Source organism: Trachypithecus francoisi, unplaced genomic scaffold, assembly GCF_009764315.1.
Source record: "Trachypithecus francoisi isolate TF-2019V2 unplaced genomic scaffold, Tfra_2.0 Lachesis_group14, whole genome shotgun sequence".
Taxonomy (NCBI): Eukaryota; Metazoa; Chordata; class Mammalia; order Primates; family Cercopithecidae; genus Trachypithecus; species Trachypithecus francoisi.
In genome coordinates this window covers 51,830,851-51,850,295 of record NW_022681459.1, presented here as the reverse complement: position 1 = coordinate 51,850,295, position 19,445 = coordinate 51,830,851, and the positions used below count along the sequence as shown (strand labels likewise).

General features: G+C 62.7%; 1 protein-coding gene across 7 annotated transcripts; it reads left to right on the top strand.

Moving 5' to 3' along the window:
• The first annotated feature begins 4,236 nt into the window (after positions 1 to 4,236).
• Positions 4,237 to 18,382, top strand: TRABD (TraB domain containing). 7 transcript variants are annotated; one of them, XM_033233502.1, is made up of 11 exons: positions 8,198 to 9,227; positions 10,235 to 11,297; positions 11,520 to 11,586; positions 11,981 to 12,059; positions 12,762 to 12,928; positions 13,327 to 13,467; positions 16,043 to 16,153; positions 16,251 to 16,390; positions 16,615 to 16,787; positions 16,867 to 16,978; positions 17,137 to 18,382. In XM_033233502.1, the coding sequence occupies exons 2-11, from the start codon at positions 11,245 to 11,247 to the stop codon at positions 17,309 to 17,311; spliced, it is 1,218 nt and encodes a 405-aa protein (XP_033089393.1). In that variant the 5' UTR covers positions 8,198 to 9,227; positions 10,235 to 11,244; the 3' UTR covers positions 17,312 to 18,382. The 7 variants fall into 7 exon arrangements, with proteins under 7 accessions (XP_033089395.1, XP_033089396.1, XP_033089393.1 ...); XM_033233507.1 differs by lacking the exon at positions 10,235 to 11,297 and adding an exon at positions 9,758 to 9,935 and having other exon boundaries at positions 17,137 to 17,492; XM_033233504.1 differs by lacking the exons at positions 8,198 to 9,227; positions 10,235 to 11,297 and adding an exon at positions 4,237 to 4,363 and having other exon boundaries at positions 17,137 to 18,378.
• Positions 18,383 to 19,445: the final 1,063 nt, after the last annotated feature.

The window sequence follows — 19,445 nt, the reverse complement described above, 5'->3', positions numbered from 1 at the left end:
GAGCCGGTCGCCCCAGGGCCAGCAAGGCCCCAGAGGTCGGTGGACCCTGGAGAGCCGGTCGCCCCAGGGCCAGCAAGGCCCCAGAGGTCGGTGGGCCCTGGAGAGCCGGTCTCCCCAGGGCCAGCAAGGCCCCAGAGGTCAAAGCAACAAAGCAGAAAATAAAAGGCACAGTTTGGCCGGGCGTGGTGGCTCACACCTGTAATCCCAGCACTTTGGGAGGCTGAGGTGGGCAGATCATCAGGTCAGGAGTTTGAGACCATCCTGGCCAACATGGTGACACCCCGTCTCTACTAAAAATACAGAAATTAGCCGGGCGTGGTGGTGTGCACCTGTAATCTCAGCTACTCAGGAGGCTGAGGCAGAAGAATCGCTGGAACCCAGAAGGTGGAGGTTGCAGTGAGCCAAGATCGTGCCGCTGCACTCCAGCAGCATGGGTGACAGAGCGAGATTCCGTCTCAAAAAAAAAAAAAGAAACGCAGTTCTTCGTGCTCACCTAACTCGGGACACCTCCCCAGCCTGCACACCCATGTGCCCAGCATTCCCACAAATGCCAGCCCAGGCCAGCCTGGTTGTGCAGGGAGGGCTGAGCCCTGGGCTTTGGCAGCATCGCCTTGGTCCTGCACCCACAGACCAGCTCAGTGGCGAGGGTGGGCAGGACATGGCAGCTGAGGAGACCCAAGGGATGCTGGCCTCCAGTGGTAGCGTTTGCCATGGGCATCCTTGCTGCTCTCAAGCTGGGGCTGAGGTCCTACCTCCGGGGCCCTCCTCATCCTCACACGTGCACCCTGCCCACCTGCACCCATCCTCCCTGCCCCAGAGGCCACCCAGCATCCTGCATGGCTCGGCTCAGAGAGGGAGACGTCCAGCAGTCCTTGGGGGCAGCTGGTCTGGATGGTGCTGAGTCCCTCAGGCCCTGCCTCCCAGGTCGTGAGAGGAGCTGTCCCTGCCCAGAAAACATCTAGGCTGATGTGGGGCTTGAGCTGAGCTGGGGGACACAGGAGGCCTCAGGTGGAGCCACCTGGAGTCTTCAATGGGGCCAGGGCCATGGGCAGCAGCCACGCTGCCCATCCCCCGCCTGTGGGCCTCGGCCTGGCAGGAGGTTTCAAACCCACTCCTGTCTGGAAAGAGGTTCGTGCCTCAAGTGAGCACCCCGTCCTGTGCCGGAGCCGGCCCTCCTCGCGGCCCATGATGGGGAACTGGTGTCCATCCTGCAGTGAGACGCTGGCTCCCGACTCTCCCAGGCAACGTCACCATCTCATCCCCAGAGCTGTTCCTCTGGCTATGTCCTTGCCAGCTGTGCCATGTTCCTAGAGGCAGGCGGGCAGAGGCCTGAAAGGGTGGCGCTCACCCTTGGCACTGGGTCAGGGCTGAACCAGCCCCAACCCCCTTCCCCCATGGGGCTCCCTCCCTCCCCTTGCCCCAACGCCTGCTTCTGTGGGATCTGTCACTCTGCTCCGAATGGGACTTGGCCCTTCCTCAAGGTCCACCCCTTGAGGACAAAGCCAGCTGGGGACCAAGACTGTCCCTCCCAGCACAAATGGCTTCACACAGTTTGTTTCTGTTCCTGAGGGCCCCCACCCTCCCTAGGACTCCTCCTCACTGCCCCCAGGGCACCTCAAGAAACACCTCCTCTGGCTGCTCCATGAACAGGGCATCCACATGGCCAGCCCCCCGGGGTCGGGGCCTCAAAAGCTCTGGCACCCCAGAGTGCACGTCCTCCACCTCCACCTGACCCTCTTCCCAAGGCAACCCTGCCTGCCCCCTACAGCGGAAGGTACAGAGCCTGCCCAGAGAAAAGCAGGCTTGGGAGCAGACTTTTAGAAGACAAGCCCAGCCTGGGGTGTGGGTGGTGGTGCAGGGCCAGCGGCTGAGGTCCTGCCTCAGTTTCCCCCACATGCTCCCCAAGGACTCAATCTCCCCCTTTTCTGCTTCTCACCCCCCACAGCCTAGTGCAGCCCTGTAGGGGACCCCCGCCGGATCGGAGGGCAGTTCTGCTTCTCCACTGTCTACTGCCCACCGGAGGGTGGGATCTCAGACACCTCCCCTCCCCGACCGGCCACCTTGCCCAGGTGAGCCAGAGGGTCGTTCTGCAGCTCAGGGGCCGGCGTTGGTTTGAAATAGTGCCTCCTCCCTGCCCCTCACCCTCCCTGAGCATAGGCAGGCCTGGCAGGTGGATAGTACTGTCCCTCTCGTGGAGAAGGAGGGGCTCCGGGAGGACCTTGCACCCATTCCAGACGGCCAGATGGCCAGGACTGAGAACCCAGGCCTCCAGCTCCCAGGCCAGGGATCTTCCCTCCACACCAACCCAGCGCTGAGAAATGTATGAGGTAGAGCCGGGGCCACTGCCAACCGCTGCCCTCCTGTGAGGATGTGGCTGTGGTCAGAAAGGCAGAATGACCACAAAGGCAGCAAACAATGAGAATGAATGGAGAGGGTGTGAGCCAGAGGCCCAAAGTGAGTATCCTTCACGCAGGAGGACAGAGGCCTCTTTGGGGACCAGGAAGCTGTAGGAGGGGGCGGAGCCTCTTGTGTAAGAGAGTTCAGTGGGCAGCCAGCCCAGCCTGCAGCAGGGAGCCCAGCCTGCTGCTGTGTGGACAGTCATTTTCACCCACCCCCCGGAACCCCGGGAGGACCACCCACAGACTCAGGACTGGGGACCTGAGGGGACCCCTGCAGGCCACCTGAGCCGGGGTAGCTCCTCAGAACCTGGGGCTGGGGCCGGGGCCTCCCTTCCTGGAACCTGGAAGGAAGCAGGCTCCCCAGCACGGAGTCCTGGTGGACCGCCTCAGGCAGACCCAGACCGGACCTGGGCGCTGCGTTGGACTCCCGCAACGCCCGGCCTGCTGGGTCAGCCTTCCAGGCTCGCTGCAGGTTCCTGCGCGGGGCAGTCCTCACTGAGATCCTCACCCTAGCTCCAGAGAGTAGCTGGTCCTAGGGCACTTGGAGTAGAGAGGTGCGCCCTCCTCCCTCTTCTAAAGGGTTCCCCAGCTGGGCCCCACCTGGCCCCTTTCCCCAACTAACTCATCAGCGCCTGGCAGGAAGACACAGCAGCCGTTCCCTGGTGACTGGAGTCCTGGCCCCAGGGCAGGCCCCGCTCCAAGGACCTGATCCCTGGGCTGGGTCAGCGCGGTAGAGGTGGGTGCAGAGCTTCGGGGAGCTGGCTGTGGGGGCCGCGCATGCAGCCCGCAGGCAAACCATCGCCACGCCCACGCCTGCACTAAGCCCAGCGCCAGCGCCAGGTCAGCCAAGAAGCCGGGGTCGTGGAGGAGGAAGTCGTGGGCCCGGGATGCGCGGCCTGACCATTGCAGGCGAGCGGGGCAGGCGGACGGCGCAGCAGCTGGGGGCCCAGGACCCTCGCTACGCCCAATCCCCCGTCCGCGCCGTTCCCTGCAGCGCGCAGCAACTTGGCCGCCGGGCCCTGGCCGCCCTGGGAGAGGCTGGGTGCAGCAAGGGGGCCAGGAGCCCGGGCAGGAGGGGCGCGGCGGGTGGGGCCAGACAGTCTCTCCCTGCCCTCGGGGCCGAAGGCGCACAGCGAGGGTCTAGCGTCGGGGTGGCCGCGGCCAGCCGGGTCCCCCTGGGGCCCTCGGGACAATCGGAAGTGACCGCGCGCCAGGGTCCATGAGGCCAGGGGTCGGCCCGCCCTAAGACTCCCGCCCGGTCCCGGTTCTCCGCCGGGCTGGCTGCGGGGCCCCTGGGGCCCGACCTCCCCGGGTTGCCCCGACCTGCGGCAAGGCTGAGGTCCCGCTGAGGCATGAGTCCCGGGTCAGGGACGGCTCTGGGCTGACCCCCGGAGGATGGACTAGGCCGATCCCCAGAGGGGAGGGGGTCGGGCCGAGGCCCTGTCGGCGCGTTCCCCAATCCCGTGTTCTTGGCTCCTTGCTTGCCACTATGGGCTGTCCGTTTCGTGTGGGACTGACGGCTCACAAAACAGTTACATTTCAATATTATTCGACTCCAAACCACCCTGTGGACGCCGTGCGAGCATTGTCCCCATTTCACAGCTTGGGAGCTGCGACCAGAGAACGTGGGCGCGCCTCGCAAGGCCGTGGCCGCGGCGGGACTCGAACCCTGCCTCCCTAGTGCCTGCCGGTGCTTCTTAGGACCCGGGGGCGCCGAGGTAGGGCGGGGCCTCACGCGCGGCCCCCTGGGAAGTGTAGTCCGCAGTCGCAGGCCAGGGCCAAGCGGGAAGCGCGTGGGACTACCTTTCCCGGCATGCCGCGCGGCCGCCGGCGCCCTTGGCCCGTCCGCCCCGCCCCGCCCCTCGGCCCCAGTCCGCCCGGTCCGTTGAGGTCCCGCGCCGCATGGAGGCCGGCTAAGGAGCGCCGCTGCCTCGCCTTGGTACGCCGCGCGGCGTGGACAGCGCGTGCGTGAGGACGGGGCCCGGCACCGGGCGGGGGGCGGGCCCGGGTCAGGGCCATGGGGTGACTGTGGGGGGCGGGAGGAGCTAGCCCGAGTCGGGGGGTGGGGGCCGGGGGGGTCAGGCCGGGTCAGGTTTTGGGGCCGGGGTAGCAGGTCGTGGGGGTCAGGCCCGGGTCAGGTTCAGGTTTTGGGGCCGGGGGAGCAGGTCGTGGGGGTCAGGTTCAGGGTTTGGGGCCGGTGGAGCAGGGTCGTGGGGGGCCGGACCCGGGTCAGGTTGGGGGCCAGGGTAGCAGGTCGTGGGGGCCAGGCTGGGGTCAGGTTTCGGAGCCGGGGGAGCAGGTCGTGGGGGTCAGGCCCGGGTCAGGTTTGGGGTGGGAGCAGGCCCTGAGCGTTCCCCACCACCGCTGCCTGGAGCGACGCTGCCGAGGAGCGGAGCCCCCAGGGCTTGGGGCCGGGAGGGTCAGCTGCGGCCTCGCGGGAGGGCGCGGGTCGGACCTGTAGTCCCAGGGTCCTCGCGGGTCGGGAGGGCCCCAACCATCCCCGCCTCCCACCTACGGTGGAGCCGGCCGAGGTGAGAGTGGAGGAAGGCGGCCCAGGCCTGCGGGTCTCTGGGGGTGCTGGGGGAGGCCAAGCGTGAGGCCCTGGACCCCCGTTGACCCTCCGGCCCCGCTGAAACCTGGGGCTTCGCTCCTCTGTGGGAGCCTTTGCCCTTCAAGTGGAGCAGAGCGGGGTTCCCATATGGGCGAAGTGGACGCCTGATCGTCCCCCGCTGTGCTCAGCCCAAACTTAAAAGGGCTTCGTAACTGAGCTACCATGAAGCTGCCGTGTGTCTTTTTCAAAACTCTTACAAGAAAAATGGAGTGGGAGCTGTCTGGGCATTGGCGTCCCAGAAACAACCAGGAACTTGCGAAGGTGCTAAGGTCCCTGCGGGACTCCCGCAGCCTCGGTAGCCTCCAGATGGGCGCCTCCTAGCTTTTAGGTCCCTAAAGAGGCTGTGCAGGCCGCCAGGCTCACTGCCCTGTGTCTCTGCTCCCGGCTTGCTGCCGCCGCCCCTGCAGTGTGACTGGTGGGGCTGCTGGCCAGCCTCGCCGGAGGCCCTGATGCTGTGGGGTCCGAGGAGGGGGCCTGGCAGGGTGGGTGGGTGGCAGGAGCCTGTGGGGCCCCCTGCATGGTGGTCAGTGTGGGGGCTCTGCATTGGCTGTGACCAGGTCCCAGGAGGTTGGGGCTGCCAGGTGTGCTGGCAAGGAGGCCTCGGGTTCTGGCTCAGGTGTGTTTCCCGTCTCCCACTTCTGCCACACCTGCGTGAAGCGGTCCCACCAGACCCGGGAGAGGTTTCCTGTGGCCAAAGGCGCCAGGCCTCAGAAATGGGAAGCAGGGGAGGTCAGAGCTCTGGGCCACACCCTGGTCCCTCCAAGTTTGTCATTTCGGCAACCCCCAGGTCTGACCAGTTTGGAACCTGGGCTTTCTGAGCCGGTCTAGTGGGTTGGTTGAGAGATGAGTTTTTTTCTGGGAACTGCATTTGGTGCTAGCTAGCTTTTGGTCTGCACTAGGAAGCTAGGCTGGAGTCTGGGAGGCAGTTTCCAGTAGGGTGAAGGGGATAGGATGCGTGTCTTAGCTCTAGCTGCTGTAACAAAACATCACAGACCAGGAAACTTTAAAAAAACAATAGGCTGGGCTGGGTGTGTTGGTTCACGCCTGTAATCCCAGCACTTTGGGAGGCCGAGGCGGCAGATCACAAGGTCAGGAGATCGAGACCATCCTGGCTAACATGGTGAAACCCTGTCTCTGCTAAAAAATATAAAAAATTAGCCAGGCATGGTGGCGGGCGCCTGTAGTCCCAGCTACTCGGGAGGCTGAGGCAGGAGAATGGTATGAACTCAGGAGGCGGAGCTTGCAGTGAGCCGAGATCGTACCCACTCCAGCCTGGGCAACAGAGCGAGACTCCATCTCAAAAGAAAAACAAAAACAGGCTGGGTGTGGGGGCTCACACCTATAATCCCAGCACTTTGGGAGGCTGAGGTGGGTGGATCGCCTGAGGTCAGGAGATCAAGACCAGCCTGGCCAATATGGCAAAACCCCATCTCTACTAAAAATACAAAAATTAGCCAGACATGGTGGTAGGTACCTGTAATCCCAGCTACTTGTGTGGCTGAGGCAGGAGAATCACTCGAACCCGGGAGGCAGAGGTTGAGATCACGCCACTGCGCTCCAGCCTGGGCAACAGAGTGTGACTCTGTCTCAAAAACAAAAACAAAAATGAGGTCTTGGCCTGGCGCGGTGGCTCACGCCTGTAATCCCAGCACTTTGGGAGGCCGAGGCAGGTGGATTAGGAGGTCAGGGGTTCAACACTGGCCTGGCCAACATGGTGAAACCCCATCTCTACTAAAAATACAAAAATTAGCTGGGTGTGGTGGCGGGCACCTGTAATCCCAGCTACTCAGGAGGCTGAGGCAGGAGAATCGCTTGGACCCTGGGGTGGGGGAGATTGCAGTGAGCTGAGATCACGCTGCGGCACTCCAGCCTGGGCGACAGAGTGACACTATGTCTCAAATAAAAAAAAAGAAAATGAGATCTCGCTAAGTTGCCCAGGCTGGTCTTAAACTCCAGACCTCAGACAGTTCTCCTACCTCAGCCTCTCCTGAGTAGCTGGGGCTGTGGGCGAGTAGTCTTCTCCCAGTAGTCTGCTGTGAGGCTCCCTGGGGCAGTGCCAGCACTGGGGATTTGGGAAGGAGAGGTGTCTGTACCTCACTGGTGCTGGGAAAAAACAGAAATTAATTTTCTCAGAGTTCTAGGGGCTGGATGTCCCAGGTCAAAGGTCACTGGTTGCCATCCAGCCTCCTGGCTTGTAGACAGGCCCCCTCTTGCGGCGTTCTCACCTGGGGGAGTGAGAGCTGCGTGGTGTCTTTTCCAGGAGTACTAACCCAGTCACAGGGGCTTTGCACTTATGACCTCATCTGAACCTGATCACCTCCCGGAGGCCCCACCTTCTAATACCTTCCTAGTGGGAGTTAGGGCTCTAACCGGTGGGTTTTGGGGGACACAGTTCAGTCTGTAGCAGTGGGGCCTGAGCAGGCAGGTGGGATGTGCCGTCTGAGACATCTGTGGAGCCTGACGCTGCAGGACATTGGATGCAAACAGCCTGGGACTAGATGTCATGTCCTGGGACAGATGCCCTGCGGGACACTGGATGCAAACAGCCTTCTCTGATGCCAAAGGACTATAGATGCTGCTCTGATTTTGTGTCTAGGGCTTTTCTTGAGCACAACAGATGTCCTCCTGCGCTGTTGGGGACTCTCAGAGGCTTCGTCTGCACAGAAGATCATGGTTTCCAAAGCCAGATATCCCTTTTTACGGATGAGGAACAGCCCTTGGAGAACACGTGTCTTCAGAGGCAGTGTCTAGGGTCTCCTGAAATCAGGCTGCTGAGTCTTTTCTTGCCCTGTGGGTCTCCACCCTGTTCTTTGCCTTTGGGACAGATCATGCTGTGGCAGAGAAGCTCAGAGGCTGAGGCCGACCGCTAAAGCAGCGTCTGAATGTGGCTTGTGCTTGCAGCCAAGAGAGGGCCACCTGTGTGGGGCAGGTGGGACTCTGACCCCGGAGGCAAGTTCCCGCCTTAACTGGAGGCTCGTTTGAAGCATCCTGCCCAGGGAAGCGCTGGGGTCTGAGATCCGAGGACCCTGTCTGCCGGCTGCCCGTGCTCAGGAGGCATCTCCCACAAATTGTGTTCAGCACCCACCCCAGTCCTGGTTGGTGGACATCTGTGCGGGGCAGTGAGGGTGAAGTGCAGCTGGTCTGATAGAAGCGTCTGGCTTCCTTCCAGGCTGCACTGCCTCCCAGCGGGTTGGCCTCACGGGTAACAAGGCCAGAAGCTGCTGTGAGGCTCCCTGGGGCAGTGCCAGCACTGGGGATTTGGGAAGGAGAGGTGTCTGTCCCCCCGCAGGGGCAGCCGGGGTCTGCTGGTCTCCGCTGATGGGCCTGAGCGTATCTGAAAAGGACAGGTAGGAAGGGGGTGGCTGCAGTGTGTGCTGGCTGGACCCCAGGTGACGGCTCTGCTGGGACCCAGAGGTTGGTTGTAGGGGTGGGATCCAGGTGGGTGGTTCTTCAGACATTGCCTCTGAAGACACTTCAGAGTCCAGGCCCAGCATCTGTGGCTTTCGGGCCAGGGCCCTTTGCTCACCGCCAGGCAGCTGGGAGAGGCTCTGGGCCCAGCTGTAAATGTCTGAGAGCATGGCTCCCTGGAGCAGGGTAGAGGGAGGAGGGCTGGTGACCTGAAATCACACCCTAGAGTTTCCAGGGGCCTCAGTGAGGAGGGAAAGAGAGTGCTGGAACTGTGAGGGTGACTGCCAGATATGTCCCCCAGAATCACGGGCTTTAGGTGCTGGAGGGGCCTCAGTGACCTTCCGCCTGGCCCCCTGCAGGCAGCACACCTCTGCTGAGAGGCTGCAGGGGCCAGGGCTGGGGGCTGGCACTGCCTCTGGTGGCACTGACATCGTCCTGCTCAAGGCTTGGCTGCCAGCCAGGAAGGCTTCTCTGCCCGCCCCAACAGGAGACCTGTGCATGCCCACCCCGTGGCATGACTGGGGTCAGGATCAGCGCCTGCTGCTGCAACTGAGATCCTGCCCTGTCCATGGCCACAGGCGCACCCGGGGCCGGCCTCAGAGGCGGGTCTGGCCAGGCTGGGTGGAGGGTGGGGGCTGACCGCAGACCTGAGGCTGCCACACCCATGGGGGAAGGGCTGTGGCAACGTGGGCGCCTCCCGTTGGCTGGGCCGAGGCAGCCTCCCACCGGCTGCACAAGAGTTTCTTTAAGGAGTTTCCCCCGTGCGCGCCGGCAGCCTTGCGCTGCTCTCAGAGTCCTGACTTCTGTGTGTGAGTTTCCTCCGTGCTCGTAAGAAACTGCTTCCCAGACTCCAGCCTCGTGCGCCGCCGTGCTCGTAAGAGTCCCAACTTCCGTGTGCAGCTGGACCCAGGGAGGCGGCCGTCCCCCGGACCGGGTGCTTGTCTGGGCCAGCTGGCCTGGCAGCTGCTCACAACAGCTTCCAGCGGGTTTTGTAGCTTTCATCTGCAAAAGGGGAAGGAGGCAGCCCAAGTTGCCGAGGCCTGGTTTTGCTCTGACCAGTGCCAGCAGCACTTCCTGGATGTGCCAACCATTAAGACGCCCAGGCCAGGGTTGGGTCCAGGCTCAAACCCAGGTGGAAAGGAGTGGGACCCCCTGCCAAGGCCGCACGGCCCCAGAGGGGAGCCTGTGGGGTGGGCTCCCCTTGCCCTCTGCAGAGGCTCAAGGCCCCCGGGGGCATGAGGACTGGGCCCCAGGCCAGCCTGGTGTTTATCAGCTGTCTCTTTAGTCTCAGCTGACCTCCCCTGACCACGGCCCCATTGCACCACCTGCCCCAAACCAGGCCAGTTCCTCTTCCAGAAGTCCCGGCTGTCCTCAGGGTGGGCTGCCCTCTTCTTGGTCAGCGTCAGATGGGGCCTCTGGTTGCACTGAGGCCCCTTCCCCTGCTCAGAACTGTCCCTGCCACCCCAGCCTCTGACTGCCCTCCTAGACACTGCACGGAGAGCTCCTTCCTGTTCACAGTTGAGGACACCTGAGCTTGGAGGCATCTTAACTCGGACATGCGTGGCCAGGACCCAGCTGGGTCTGTGAGTCCTGGCTGGGGCTGGGGTCTGTGCTTGCGGCTGTTTGCCAACAGGGTTTGCAGAGGAAAGGAACCTGACGTAGCATCTTATTTCTCATTGTTCCTTTTTCTTATGAGTTCTGAGAAGTGGGCAGCAGTAGTGATACGAAAATGACCCCAGATGCACACAGGCGTCAGAGCAGAACCTGGCAGTGGCCCCTTCTGAAGCACATACCAGCCTTGTTGTTTCCTCCACAGATGATCGTCTCTGACTGATGCAGACACTTCAAGACAAAACCACAATACCTTGCAAGACTAGACAGCTCAGAATGGTTTCCAACGGCTCATTTTTTTTTTTTTTTTTCTTGAGACAGTCTCCCTTTGTCACCCAGGCTGGAATGCAGTGACATGATCTCAGCTCACTGCAACCTCTGCCTCCCAGGTTCAAAGCGATTCTCCTGCATCAGCCTCCCCAGTAGCTGGGATTACAGGCATGCACCACCACACCTGGTTAATTTGTGTATTTTTAGTAGAGACTTGGTTTCACCAGGATGGTCTATGTTGGCCAGGCTGGTCTTGAACTCCTGAGCTCAGGCAATCCGCCCATCTTGGCCTCCCAAAGTGCTAGGATTACAGGTGTGAGCCACCGTGCCTGGCCTGTTTTGGATATTTTAATGATTCTGCCTGGCGACATATCCATCTGCCAGGACATGCATGAGCCACTGACTTTGTAAACAGTTGCTCCTGGCGTTCCGTGGCCAGTCTCAGGACAACCTGCTGGTCCCTGCCCTCACCTCAAGGGGCGCCATGGGTCTTGGCCGGCATGTGCCTCTGGTGCTACAGGAGCCTGGCTGTTTTCTTTCTCTCCCTTAGGCTCCTGGGCCCCCAGCCTGAGCTCCTGGTTTCTCTCTGAGGGTCTGTGGGGAGCTGGGATGCGTCGGGGCAGCCCCCTCGCACGGCTGCCCCAGCCTGTCCGGGTTTCTGCCATGGTTCCTTGCACACCATGTTTGTCTCTTAATCTGGGAGAGAAGGTCTTGGCTCCAAACACGTTGAACCGTGTGCTTTGCGGATTCCTCTGTCTGTGCTGACGTTGCCTGGGCCGTAGTTCCCGAAAGGGGAAGTGGCTTTTGTACAAAGGCCCTGGGGTCTTCGCCACGCGTCAGAAGCTGCGTTCTGTGTCCTGAGATCAGGCGCAGACCCCAGGGCCACCTTCCTATGTCTGCCCGCCATGCCGCGGTGAAGGTTGGGCAGCTCTGGCCCTGTGCTGAATGAGGCCTGAGCACCAGCAACCCGCCCTAGGCCCGTCTGCATTTTGCTTATGGTGGGGTCCCCGGGGACCTGCTGGCCTTCCACCACCCGGGCCTGGCCTGAATGGACCCTGGACCTCAGTAGCCTTTGATGGGCAGGAGGCATTTGGGGATATGGGGAAAGGAGCCCCCAGTCCCACCCAACAGATGGTTCTAGACTGACAGCACTACACAGTGAGTCCTAAGCCAGGCCTGGGGCTCCAGGTGGAAACTCCACCTCTCATGCCTCTCCTCAGGCTCCCCACCGGTGCAGGAAGCCACCGCCCAGCCATGGACGGGGAGGAGCAGCAGCCACCGCATGAGGTGAGGTAGAGGCTGGGCTGGATGCACAGAGGCAGGGGTGGGGGGCCTCCCCACTGTGTGGGTTCTCGGGGTCGGTCCCTGGCTGCTGTTCTGCAAAGGTGATCTTCACAGGGCTCTCCAGGGTCAGGCAGGAGGCACCTCCGAGGGAGAGGGGCCCTGGGCTGAGGCAGCTGGTGGCCCTGTCTGCCCAGCTTGATGGCGGCCGTGCCAGTAACAGCCAAGCAGGAAGGGGCCTAGGATCCACGGAGCGGCCACAGACCCTGCTTTTCAGGGTGTGTGGTCCACGGAGCGGCCACAGGGCCCTTTCCAGGGTCCGTGGTCCGTGGAATTGCCACGGAGCCCTGGCTTTCTGGGGTACATGGACCCTGACTGGAACTCTCCCTTCCGCCTGCAGGCCAACGTGGAACCTGTTGTGTCATCCGAGGCTTCAGAGCCGGTGCCCAGGGTGCTTTCTGGGGACCCCCAGAACCTGTGTATGTCTCCCTCAGGGCCCTGGCACGTTCCCCCATGTTGGGCTGTTGAGTCAAGGAGGAGGGGGAGGCAGCCAACCGCTGCCAGGGGCTTGGAGCTTGTGCTGAGCAGGGTCCTGGCCGAGACCTGGGGTAGGTGCTGCTGGGCCTGGTGCTCCAGAGGGCAGACCTGCCCCCCAACAGCAGCTCCTCCTCGGCCCTGCCTGACAGTGGAGCCTCTTGGAGGGGCTGCCAATAGCACAGGCTGGCCCCTGGGCATGGAGGGGCTCTCGAGCACAAGTAGTGTGAGCGGCATGGGAGTCCCTCCTTGCTGTGGCCTCAGCCTGTCCCTCCTGAGTGGAGTGGGGGGCCTGCTTTGCCTCAGAGCCCCTCCCCTAGCTACGCCCCCTGCACCACCCGCCCCACACTGTCCCCCACACCAGGCGTCATCCACAGCAGCTCCCAAGGTCGCCCTCATGGGGTGTATGGGGCACAGGACTCCTGAGGCCCCGGCTTCCTGACGGCATCCAGCTCACAGAGTTGGTAGCTGGTGTTCCTATCACCAGGCAGGCCAAGCATGTGGCGTGTGATGCTCGTCAGGGGGCGTGTGCTCTGCACCTGTTCGATTCTCAGAACTCGGGAGGGTTCCGGAGCCCAGGCTGCCAGCGGGCCCGGAGGTGTCCCTGGGTGGGCCCGGCCCCACAACGGCCTGTGCTGCTATTGCAGCCGACGTGGACGCCTTCAATCTGCTCCTGGAGATGAAGCTAAAGCGGCGGCGTCAGCAGCCCAACCTACCGCGCACTGTGACCCAGCTGGTGGCTGAAGATGGGAGCAGGGTGTATGTGGTGGGGACAGCCCACTTCAGCGACGACAGCAAGAGGGACGTCGTGAAGGTGAGCGCCACCGCCCGCCACAGCCCGGACGCGGGTTGGTGTAAGCTCCTGTGTCCTGCACTCAAAGGGACCTGGTGGCAGGGCCCGTGTGCCCGTGTGTGTGCACCGCAGGCCATCTGCTTCAACACTCTGTGGTCCCTGGGAATGGCGTGGTGGGCTTCCTGCCTGGGAGCCATGACAGCCTCATGCGTCTTCCCACTTGACATGTGAACAAGCTTCGCAGCTTCCTCTCTTGTTGCTTAAAGAATCGAGCTGTCACTGCAGCAGCGGGGTTAGCTAGCCCTGGGGTGATGCCAACGCTGGCTGCCCCTGGGATGGGGCCCCTGGTGTTGGTGTCAGCTGTGCTGAGGGGCAGGGAGCTGGCCGTGTTCACAAGGCGTGGCCTGTGGCTGTTGCAGACCATCCGGGAGGTGCAGCCTGACGTGGTGGTCGTGGAGCTCTGCCAGTACCGTGTGTCCATGCTGAAGATGGATGAGAGCACGCTGCTGCGGGAGGCCCAGGAGCTCAGCCTGGAGAAGCTGCAGCAGGCTGTGAGGCAGGTGTGCAGCCACGGGTCGGGGTCGGAGTCAAAGCCACCTGTGCGCCTGTGGCCCAGGTTCCTCCCACGGCCCGTGCCCCCAGTCAGTGTGGCTGTGCCTGGCCCGCCGTGGGGATTGCCGGGTTGGGGACCTCCCCTGGGGCAGGAGAAAGGGAAGAGGCTCCATTACCCAGTTTCAGGCAAGGGAGGGGGAAACGGGTGGCTCTCCAAGCTGAGACCGGGGCTGTCGCCCGAGGACTGGGCTGCTGAGCGTTCGCTGGGGACGGGTCAGGTCTCACTGCAAGGCTGGCCCCCCAGGTACCGCACCCAGGCCCCAAAGTGGGTGGGGCTCAGGGCTCCTCCTGTCCCCACTTCTCCAGCCTTGCAGTGACTGCAGAGGCAGGACTTTCTCATTGGTCTTTGTGTTTTCGTTTTTTTGTTTTGTTTTGTTTTGTTTTGTTTTGTTTTTTTTTTTTTTTGAGACGGAGTCTCGCAGTCGCCCAGGCTGGAGTGCAGTGGCCGGATCTCAGCTCACTGCAAGCTCCGCCTCCCGGGTTTACTCCATTCTCCTGCCTCAGCCTCCCGAGTAGCTGGGACTACAGGCGCCTGCCAACTCGCCCGGCTAGTTTTTTTCTATTTTTTAGTAGAGACGGGGTTTCGCCGTGTTAGCCAGGATGGTCTCGATCTCCTGACCTCGCGATCCACCCGTCTCGGCCTCCCAAAGTGCTGGGATTACAGGCTTGAGCCACCGCGCCCGGCCTTGTTTTGTTTTTTTTAAGACAGAGTCTCGCTCTGTTGTCCAGGCTGGAATGCAGTGGTGCAATCTCGGCTCGGCTCACTGCAACCTTCGCCTCCTGGGTTCTAGCGATTCTCCTGCCTCAGCTTCCTGGGTAGCTGGGATTACAGGTGCCTGCCACCACACCCGGCTAATTTTTTGTATTTTTAGTAGAGATGGGATTTTGCCATTTTGCCCAGGCTCATCTCAAACTCCTGAGCTCAGGCAGTCCACCCACCTCGGCCCCCCCAAAGTGTTGGGATTACAGGCATGAGCCACCGTGCCCGGCCAATCTTTGTGTTTTCAAAGGGATACCTGACCCCAGCCCTAGTCAGTTTGCCTTCCCCTTGTTCAAAGGAAACAATTGTAATGAAATCTTGTAGAAATGTCCCTAAACATTTGGCACCTGCCTTTCATTTTTTTAATTTCTCCAGGTGAGGGAAGTCACCAAAGACCTCTGTGGGCCATCTTGTAAAGGGCAGTCCCCGGTCCAGCCAGGGCCCAGTGCCGGAGAGCCTCCCCACCAGAGCCTGGGGCCCAGTGATCTCGAAGGGGCATACAATTTGGCAGTGCTGTGGTGCTCAGTGCTGCGGCATCACAGAGGGAAGGGGCTGTGGGGCAGGGTCTGGGAGACACCAGGCGTCTGCTTCACCTGCCCCTCCCGTGGGAGGCTCGCTGTGCCCTGGTGAGACACCAGGTGTCCGCTTCACCTGTCCCCCCCCGGGGGAGGCTCGCTGTGCTCTGGTGTCTGGGTTTCTACCAGGGTTGGTCACAGGCATAGCTGAGCTCAGGCCCCAGCCCCTCCAGAGGTGGAGTTGGTCCCAGCAGACCAAGGCCCCATGCACATCTTATCCTAAGTTAGCCTGGGCTCTCCAGGGTGGCCTGGGCCCGGGGGGAAACACGGGCCCTTCATCAGACGGGACGTTCCCAGGGCTCAGGCCCAGACCTTCCCTGGGCGTGTGCAGGGTGTGAGCAATTGCCCGGCGCTGTGTGGCCCCCGGGGCTTTGCTGCACTTCTGTGGGCAGCACGTGGACACCCCTGTGGCCCCGGCCGGCCGGCGAGACCCAGGGCAGTAGGTCTCAGGCTGTGGTTGCTGAAGATGTGGGTGGCCTGGCGTCTGCACCGGCGGCAGTGCTGTGCTGGCCTCAGCAGGCAGGTGAGTGGCGAGGCCCTTTCTCCGGCCTGCCTGCCCAGCACCCAGTGTCCGTGCCCGCTCAAGGCGGCCCCTTCACAGCACCAGACCGCCTCGTGAAGATCTTTTCTTTTCTTTTCTTTTTTTTTTTTTTTTTTTTTTGAGACGGAGCAGTCTCACTCTGTCGCCCAGGCTGGAGTGCAGTGGTGTGATCTCGGCCCACTGCAACCTCTGCCTCTGGGGTTCAAGTGATTCTGCCATAGCCTCCCGAGTAGCTGGGATTACAGGTGCCCGCCACCACACCCAGCTAATTTTTATATTTTTAGTAGAGATGGGGTTTCACCATGTTGACCAGGCTGGTCTGAGAGAATTCCTGACCTCAAGTGATCCGCCCGCCTCGGCCTCTCAAAGTGCTGGCATTACAGGCGTGAGCCACCGCACCCGGCCTGTGAAGGCCTTTTCTGAAGGGAGCTACCTTTGAGAAGTGACTGTTGAGCCAGCGCTCCCTGCTGTGGTCCCACCCTCTGCATGCTAGGGTGGTCCTGCACCTGTCGGGGAGGGGGCCAAGGACACAGCACGGGGCTGGGGCGGAGCTCTGTGCTGGTGCTGCCTGCCATCCCAGTCCTGCCATTCCCCCAGCGCACCCCCAGCCCCACCCTCCAGCTGATGCCTGTTCCCTCTCTCTGCAGAACGGGCTCATGTCGGGGCTGATGCAGATGCTGCTGCTGAAGGTGTCTGCGCACATCACGGAGCAGCTGGGCATGGCCCCGGGCGGCGAGTTCAGGGAGGCCTTCAAGGAGGTGGGCGCAGGGTGAGGTAGGGGGTGACCACAGGGATGTGGCTCACAGGGGTGGTCTGGGGCTCCCACTGCTCCCCAACGCCCAACCTCTGCTCCAGGCCAGCAAGGTGCCTTTCTGCAAGTTCCACCTGGGTGACCGGCCCATCCCTGTCACCTTCAAGAGGGCCATCGCTGCGCTCTCCTTCTGGCAGAAAGTCAGGCTGGCTTGGGGCCTGTGCTTCCTGTCAGACCCCATCAGGTAGGGCTGCCCCCAGGACCCCGGCTGGCCTGCAGGGTGGTCTGTGGGAGGCTCTAGGTCCTCCTGTGCAGGTCCAAGTGCAGCCACTCAAGGCCTTCCCTGCCCTTTCCTTCCGCCACAAATCCCAAACAAACGTGCTGTGGTCCCTGCCTGGTGTCCACGGTGCCAGCCCTCCCCCAACCCCCTGCCCCATCCCTGCGGGGCTGCAGCCACCCTCTCCACAGCAAGGACGACGTGGAACGCTGCAAGCAGAAGGACCTACTGGAGCAGATGATGGCTGAGATGATCGGCGAGTTCCCGGACCTGCACCGCACCATCGTCTCGGAGCGCGACGTCTACCTGACCTACATGCTGCGCCAGGCCGCCCGGCGCCTTGAGCTGCCTCGGGCCTCTGACGGTGACGGCTGTCCCTGGGCGCGGGGCCGCCTGTGAGGCTGAGGCCCGAGCAGGTACTGACCCCTTGTCCTTCCCCACAGCTGAGCCCAGGAAGTGTGTTCCCTCTGTGGTTGTGGGCGTCGTGGGCATGGGCCATGTGCCTGGCATTGAAAAGAACTGGAGCACCGACCTCAACATCCAGGAGATCATGACGTGAGCGCCCGCCCTACCCCGCGAGCCCCGCCCCGCAAGCCCCCAGGTGGAGGCTGAGCCCCCGGGAGGCCAACCGCAGGAGGCGGTGACCCAGACTTGGGGGCTGCGGTGTGGGGAACCCACCCCCAGCCAGGCCCAGCACCCCCTCCCTCCCGCAGCGTGCCCCCGCCGTCCATCTCCGGCAGAGTGTCTCGGCTGGCTGTGAAGGCTGCCTTCTTCGGTCTGCTGGGCTACAGCGTGTACTGGATGGGCCGCCGCACTGCCAGCCTGGTCCTGTCGCTGCCCGCCACGCAGTACTGCCTGCAGAGGGTGACCGAGGCCCGGCACAAGTAGGAGACTGCTCCCCGCCCGCTGGGGCCCCTGAGGAGCCAGTGCCTCCATGGCACTTCCTGGGCACATCCTAGCCCGCCGGAGGCCCCTGCCACCCCCCATGGGGGTCTGGGCCCGGCCTCGCCTGCCCTCCTGGTCCAGTCACCCCTCCCCCAGCCCACCCAAATAAAGGATTATTTAACTGAGCTCAGGCCTCCCGGCAGCCCCTCCCCTCCCATACTGCAGGAGCCGTTCACCGGCCTCTGGACAAGACGCCCAGCTCCGAGGGGCAGGGGCTTGGAGGAGGAGCCGAGGTGTGCGCTGCCCTCTGAGCCCTGGTGGTGGGCGGGGGACAATGGCTACTGTCCCTACCTCACTGTGCCTTCCTGTGCTCCGGCCATGGGAGCTTCGGCCCAGGGGCGGCTCCTGGGGGCTCCAGGGCAGGCGAGACTGGGACAAAGGCCCAGCCCTTGAGCTCCAGCCGACCCTGCCATGCCCCCAGCATCCTGGCCCCGGCCGCCACCTCCCCAGTGCCGTCTGCCTGCAGGGATTCTGTGTTGTTGGCTTTTTTAATGTCTCTAAATCTTTTACTCAGGTAATTTTAATTTCAAAGAGAAAAACTGAAGTAAATGTCAAAAAACACCAGCCTTAAATCCAGGGGGACAGGATTCGTGTTCTGGGGTCTGTCCCTAGTGGGCTTGTGTGCAGCCAAACGTCAGCTCTGGCTCCAGGCGCGGCCTCACCTGGAAGCCTGTGTCCTGAGCCCCCGGAGTGGGGGGGTGCCCAGGGTGTCCTGGCCCTCTGTGGGCAGAGAATGTGTGCGCCTATGTGGAAGGCCAAGGACATGGGCTATGGCCGGGCCTGCCCCACTCAGGCCCCCTGCCCAGCGGCCGTCTGTGTGCGGGACCTCCCTCCTGGCTGTCCAGGACACGCACGGCCTGTGCAGCCCCAGCCTGGACCCAGGTCATCTCTGGTTGTGTCTGTCCCGACTCAGTGTTGAGTCAAATCAGGTGTGCATCAGGAGCTGGCCGTGTCCTTCCTGCCACACTCTGGGATTCATTCCTTAGAAACTGAAATAAATTCTAATTTTGGAAACTCCTGTTTTGTGACGTGTGGAAATGGGGTTCAGGTAATGAAGGATCCCGGCCTTTTCCCCCATGCTCCAGGGCAGCCTGTGCTGGTGGCCCTGCCGGGCCCTGGGGGACCTTGCCTGGTTTCCAGCGGAAGAGACAGGGTCACTGTCCCTCCATGCTGACCTGTGGGACCCTTCTCACCCACCAGGTGGGACGCAGGTGGTCTGCTGACACTCAAGACCCTCCATATCCAGTCCCACCAGGTTCCAGAGTGTGGACCACACTGAGCCAGACTGGGGCCAGGAGTCAAGGAGATAGATCAGGAGGGCCCAGGGCCTGGGGAACAGGGGACAGGGATGCCCAGAGTGGCCAGGCGGGGGCTGCTGAGGAGGGAACGGTTGCTGTGGGCTGCAGGGGAGGGTTGGGCACGGGCACTTCACCACGTTGTCCCTCATCCAGTCACCTTCCCAACCCATGCAGAGGGTCCCGAGGGCTTCACCCGCAGCCCCGAAGGGGCAGAGCTGGGGTCACACAGGTCTCGGAAGCCCACGCTGTGGCCCCAGGAGAAGGTTCTGGATGTGGCTCCAGTAAGTGAAAGGTGGAGTCGCGCCGCTGCCGGAATAAAGGGAAACCACAGACAGGAGGGAGGCGCGTCCAGGATCCGCGGTCACCGGCCTCTCAGACGGTCCTCTGGGGCCGGGTCCGGAGGAGATGGAAAGCGGGGGCACCACAGGCTCGTCTGAACCCGCGCGTTCATTCGGACACACGGACCCCAAACTCCTCCCCCGGGGATCGGGTCCTTCAAGCCAGCCGAAGAGCCCAGTGACCGCCCAGGCCTCCGGGAGCGTCTGCGCCTGCGGCCTCGTGGGGCCTCTCCGAGCCCGGGCGCTGTTCCACGGGCGGGGCACGGGTCCAAGGCCCCTTCGTTCCTAGACGGCAGGCGAGGGGCCCGAGAGGCCGAGGCCAGGGGACAAGGTCCCCGAGAGGCGGCGCGAGGCTCCGGCGGCCCCTAGAGCTGCGAAGGGGTCCGGGCGGGGTCCCGGCCGCCTGTGGGGCGCGGCGCTAAGCCCCGGCCCGACCCGAAC